The 6069-nt window shown below is 40.1% G+C and overlaps 1 protein-coding gene across 1 annotated transcript; it reads left to right on the top strand.

Moving 5' to 3' along the window:
* The first annotated feature begins 284 nt into the window (after positions 1 to 284).
* Positions 285 to 6039, top strand: LOC125374368. Its single transcript, XM_048385204.1, has 4 exons — positions 285 to 365; positions 1799 to 1881; positions 2645 to 2689; positions 4419 to 6039. The coding sequence occupies exons 1-4, from the start codon at positions 288 to 290 to the stop codon at positions 4594 to 4596; spliced, it is 384 nt and encodes a 127-aa protein (XP_048241161.1). The 5' UTR covers positions 285 to 287; the 3' UTR covers positions 4597 to 6039.
* The last annotated feature ends 30 nt before the right edge of the window (positions 6040 to 6069 follow it).

Below are 6069 nucleotides of genomic sequence, written 5' to 3'. Positions count from 1 at the left end.
TATCTTAAATTTCAAATCTGTATTGACCAAGTTTCCTTGTTATCACCTGTTCGTTTACTTGAATTCGCTGAAGGGATACGATGTCATTTTTCTCTGCGGAAGACACACACATTTTTATTGCAAATGGAGGGATATGTATGCGGTGGTGATGTGCTTCATTCCAGATCGCTTTATAGATGGGGTATATGAATTTTGAGGGATTTACAAGGGGGTCACTTTATAGACGATGATATAGATGTTTCGATACATATGTACAACGTCTAGTATAATGTGTTTGCAGGTACCTGATGCTGGTGTACAAGGCTATGGCTGAGGCAGTCATGAAGGGAATCAAGACGTATGCCCACACTCTCAGTGTCACTCAGGTAGGAAGAACATCTTTCAGTGTTATATTTGGGATAACACTTTCTTAGTAAAGTACAGATTCTCATACATTTTTGGGTTGAGTCCCATCCAGGATTTGATCCCACACTGCCAGAGTGAGGCACCTAATCACCAGCACACAAAGTCATTGATCTAACCCACTTAGCCACCAAGGCTTCCACAAAGGTGAAAGTCTGACAACTGGTAGTCAAGATCACGGACTTTGTGTACCCCTCTGACAAGTGTAAATTACAGTGGCAATTACAAACTGGAGTATCACTGGAGGCAGGATCCACTGAATTCTGAGGTTCTCTCAATGCAGTGTTTAGTGTGGGTACCTTTACCCAAGATTGATAGACAAGGTAATAAGAAGACAGCGATTAATAAAAACAGGATTGCAAATGGTGAAAATGGATGAAGCCTAGGGAAGCCTACCAAGTTGTTGCTCACTTGGTTGATTAATATACTGGTACCTGCACCAAAACATCACATTGAAAAAATAAAAGAATCAATCCTTCAGTTACAGGTAGGAACTGTATTACTTGTCCATGTGCCCAGTGCAAACTGAATTTCTGCCAGTTAAGCTGTTCTCCTAAAGTACTTCCTTCTCCAACTGTCAGGGGTTGTCGGGTAGCCTAGTGGTTAAAGAGTTCACTTGTCATGCCGAAGACCCGGGTTCGTTTCCCGACATGGGTACAATGTGTGAAGCCCATTAATGGTGTCCCCCACCGTGATATTTCTGGAATATTGCTAAAAGCGGCGTAAAAACCATACTGACTGACTCACTCACTCATTTACTCACTCTATCTGTCCTCATCCTAACATCTAGTTGGACCTACTTTTTTCTGCTTTCAGTCTAAATTTTAGAATTTAGTGCTGACTTTGGGTTTGTAAGTATGACCTATGCAAAGATGTGACCCTGATTCTTAGCATGGTTTGTAGTCTGTGTCAAGGTGCAGTGGGTTCTGAGACAGAGCTGTAGCAATTTGGACAAGTTAGACTTTGTGGTTTCACTAGTGTCAAACATATTGTCATCTCACAATATAAACAAAAGTATTGTTATACCCATTATGTTTCCTGTATTCAACAAGAATATGGCTCAGGTTTATAAATCATATCATGCTATTCCTCTAAGGGTTCCATGACAGGATACGCCCGGAAGAATTCCAGGGCTAAATAGGTCCCTAGTTCCAATGATTGTAAGAAAGAAACTGAAATGGCCACATACAGTAAACTACGGTTATAACGAACTCATAGGGACCACTAGTTTTAGTTCGTAATAACCGTAGTTCGTTATAAGCATATATACAGCATATATGCAGCAAATGCCCGTGACTGTTTGAAAACAAGTTTCATTTAGCAGAGGAGATCTTATTCATAGTGAAATTGTCAGTTTCTTGATATTTATGTTGGTGATGTTGCAATGCTGTTGCAGGCGAGGCTGAAGGCTGTCCAGACTCTCCATGACGACTGTGGTGACCTGAAGACTTCTTCTCTCCTCAACTATCTGTCTGATCGGTATGTAGTAGGACAAAGATCAATGGCAGGGTAGAATGCAGCAATCCCATTGGCATAAGATGCCATGCCGGAGGTGACACCTTTCAACATCATTTCTTCTACGATGCTGTTATGTTGGGGCAATGAATGGTTACAACACAATGTTGCATGTTCACCCAGGATTGAAATGGTACATCTCTGATGTCCCCTGTTGTGATATTGCTAGAATCACTATATATTTCCTGAAGCGGCCTAAACCCAGGCCCTTTCACTCACAGTGTTGATGCGATGTTATCAAGGTGTGTCTGACAGATTTACTCACTGTAACCCTGATCAAACAACTTTTGAGCAAAAGTCATATGATGCTCTTTGAAATCTGCGTAGAAAGAACATGCTTGATTGAACCTTAAGGTTGTGAAATGACACCAAAGCCTAGAGCTGCGGGAATATTGCTCGACATGAAGAGAAAGTTGACTATTGGAAAGTTGACGTCATCCCCTTGTCATACAGCCTTGTGGAGAGTGTATTGTCACTCTGAACCCTGGCACGATGCTGTTACACCAAATACATGCTGTTGTTTGCCTCTATTGGGGAATTCAAAACTGATTACATACTGTGGGCACACACATGTCATTGGCCTGTTGGGAAGTGGCATTATTGGTTTTTAATCCAATTGGAAACAATTATATGAAAGTAGGAATTTCATTATGTCAGTTGATTCCACTCAAACCAGTTCAACTTGATAATTTGAACGTGTTCTGTTTATATTTTCTTCCTGTTTCAGATCAAGTGTCAAGTTTACTATAGAAGCTGTTGACAACTGTGGCAGGTGGGAGGGAATTCTGTCACTTGCTCACTTTATGTCATTTCTTCTTTACAACATATTCCTTTCAATCTGCATAAAACATTTTCAAATCTGTGTTACAGTCAGTTTTTAAAAATTAATTATTAAAGTCAAGGGCCCTTGTTATTGCCAGTTCAGAGTTTAGGGGTTCCCTTAGTTTCAAACACTGCCAAGTATGGCAAGGAGACGTACTCCATCAAATGGATATGTCGTAGGACTCAGATCAATGGCAAATATTAGCCCATTGTCATAAGATATCATGAGATATAGGGAAACTAATTCCTGTAAATAAGACTGAGTGGTATAATGTTTTGCTTTATGCTGATTGATGAGTTAATGAATTGATATTCATTGTGTGTGATGCCATTGTTCATGATGATGATCCAACAGTTAACTGGTCAATTCTTTTGACTCTTTCAGGGTTTCAGATCAGTTCATGTTCTAGGACATTCACTCCTTATCTTCCAAAATGTGAAAGAAATCTGGATATTGTTAATATTTGGCAGAGATATGTCCTATCAAAAGTTGATAAAAACATAAAAATAGCCTAATATGAGATGCAGCAGGATCACAAGGGGTACATGCGGTCTTATGCATCCCACGTAAGGTTATAAAACCTAACACGGGATGCATAAGACCGCATGTACCCCTCGTAATCCTCCTGCAACAAAGTTATCTTACTAACATGTAAAAAAAAATTAAAAATCCAAAATTGATAACAGCTGTTAAACTGAACTGAGGTAAACTTGTGCTATGTCCCGTGACTTTCATTGACTTGGGGGGGGGGGGGGGAACATGTGGCTTTTTACTTTGAAGCGGGGTATGAGGGATATATTCTGCCTCTCAGAAATCCATGTGCAGCCTGACTTCCTCATGATGGGGTTTAAGGGATTTAATCCTCCGCTAAGAAATTTATTTCCTTCCTAGGCGAGATACATAGTCTTTGATCAAGATCATGTGGACCAATCAAATCGCTTCATTCTGACATGGAGGTATGATAATGCCATTTGTCGCCAGCAAAATCCCTCCTCTTTGTGTGACCCACATTCTTCTACATTTTCTTGACTCTGAGTAACATATAGAATAAACTGCTCATAATTCAGACTGATTATCTGTCACTTGGGAATATATATTACAAAGGCTTGCCTGGGACTGTAATAAGTTTGTTAGCTATTCAGTAAATAACCTAATGACAGTTTTGAAATTGTTTAGCTGACCAGATAGTTGACAATGGAGACTCAATAAGTTTCAGAAACAGATGTTGTTGTTTTTCCAAAGTAACAATACTTGCCCCAACATTTGGTTCTGTTTTTATGTCTGTCGAACTAGCAAATATCTACCATATATAATGACTCATTAGCTTCTAATTCAAACAATTACCCAGCTAGTTCAAACTAATTAAATATTAAGCTTGACTCTTACCAATCAGTGAAGTCATAGATCAATAATCAATAGCAGAAATATAGAAATATAGTGCCAAATACTGTCATTTCTGCCACTTATTTGTCTCTATAGATATTTGATTAAACTCTTGTCTCGAGGCATTTAAACAGCTTGTGGGTGCACCTACCTCCACTTGCCTGCAATTCAGTCTACACGCATGCATTAACGTCAGATCGTTATTGAAATGATTCAATAACTCAACCAAATATTAGTAATAAAAGTGTGGGAAATGAAATTTGGTTGTCATATCAAAGCCAATTTCTTCCTCCAGGCCCAGCTCCCTGCGAGATGGCAGCCAGAGTCTTCTGGTGAAGGTTGCCACCATGACCCTGTATGACGTCCCCAGTTGCCATGGCAAGGGCCACCTCAGCTCCTTGGTGTTTGCGGAGTCCTTCCTAGACTCTGTCATTCCAGTCTCCGACCCAGGTGGGATTGTAGTATCCAACTAGACCCTGTAGCAATTGACAACTGAATGGTCCACTTGCTTGATGACCACTAGGTCATAGCCTCATAGTCCTAGCTCACTTGCCTCACAGCCTCGTATCGCAATAGCCAAATAAGTCCACTAGCCTGATAGACCAGTATCCAATTGGTTCACTAGCCAGATAGCCCAGTATCCAAAATGTCCACTCGCCTGATAGCCCAATATCTAAATTGTCCACTAGCCTGATAGACCAATATCCAAATGGTCCACTAGAAGATAGCCTGAAAGCCTAATAGCCAAATATGCTCACTAGCCTGAAAGCCCAATATCCAAATGGTCCACTAGCCTGATAGCCCAATATCCAAATGGTCCACTAGCCAGATAGCCCAATATCCAAATGGTCCACTAGCCAGATAGCCCAATATCCAAATGGTCCACTAGCCTGATAGCCCAATATCCAAATGGTCCACTAGCCTGATAGCCCAATATCCAAATGGTCCACTAGCCTGATAGCCCAATATCCAAATAGTCCACTATACTAGGCCAGTTAGCCCAATATCCAAATAGCCCACAAGCCTGATAGCCTGATAACCTGATAGCCTGTTAGCCTAATAGCCCAGTAGCCTGATAGACTAATTCCATAGGCTTGTGGACTTTTTGGCTACATGAAGTGTATCCTCAGGGATTGTAACATTAATGAACACTAATGGGGGTGTTCTTTATTTTCACTATTCAGAAAAATAGACTTTTAATTTTACTTTATACATGTTGTATCTTGATAAAATTAACAGATTTGTAACTTATTTAACCATAAGTGGACACAAAATGGCTAATCTTGAGTGATGGTAGTTGGTGCTGGGCGATGCCTGGTGGTGGAAGGTTTCACAAGGTAAGCTGTGTGCTATTAGTGTGCCAAAGCTTCTTCACTTACTTGGAGGTACAGTAAACTACGGTTATAACAAACTCAAAGGGACCACTCATTTTAGTTTGTTATTTCCATCGTTAGTTATACGCCTTTTGACTGTCAGACATCTTTTTCTAAGTCATGTGACATCATCTTACCCGATAAATAACAAAAGTGTGCACTGTACATGTACAGAATATATACACTTCAATCAGTGTGTTACTGTTGTTAATTGAGGGTGTAATTTGAGGAAAAGGTGTCAGTACTTGAGTACATCAGTTGCCTTCAATTGTTTATTGATGCTTTGAACAGCAGCGTTTTGATTGGTGACACGTGAGGGATGAACAGTTTGTTAAACACTTAAACATTAGCGTTGACAGAGTACACACGAGGCCACAAAGTGAGTTCGCTATATCCGTTGTTTCGTTATGAGTGTGTTCGTTATATCAATCAACTTTATATGATAAAACATATGGCAAATGGCCTGGACCAAAAGAACAGTTTGTTATATCCGTCAGTTGATTATGAGCATGTTCTTTATAAACGTAGTTTACTGTAAATGGCCTGAAGGAGACATTAAGGTGACCAGGAATA

Source organism: Haliotis rufescens, unplaced genomic scaffold, assembly GCF_023055435.1.
Source record: "Haliotis rufescens isolate VD_foot unplaced genomic scaffold, xgHalRufe1.0.p SCAF_559, whole genome shotgun sequence".
Classification (NCBI taxonomy): Eukaryota; Metazoa; Mollusca; class Gastropoda; order Lepetellida; family Haliotidae; genus Haliotis; species Haliotis rufescens.
The sequence above is the reverse complement of the archived record's forward strand: the minus strand, read 5'-3'. Positions and strand labels throughout refer to the sequence as shown.

Excerpts from the sequence above, each read along its gene's own strand:
- LOC125374368 (XM_048385204.1), top strand. The coding sequence starts at position 288 with ATGCTGGTGTACAAGGCTATGGCTGAGGCAGTCATGAAGGGAATCAAG. Across the intron at positions 366-1,798 it reads ACACTCTCAGTGTCACTCAG|GCGAGGCTGAAGGCTGTCCA; the intron begins GTAGGAAGAACA and ends ATGCTGTTGCAG. Across the intron at positions 1,882-2,644 it reads CTCAACTATCTGTCTGATCG|ATCAAGTGTCAAGTTTACTA; the intron begins GTATGTAGTAGG and ends TTCCTGTTTCAG.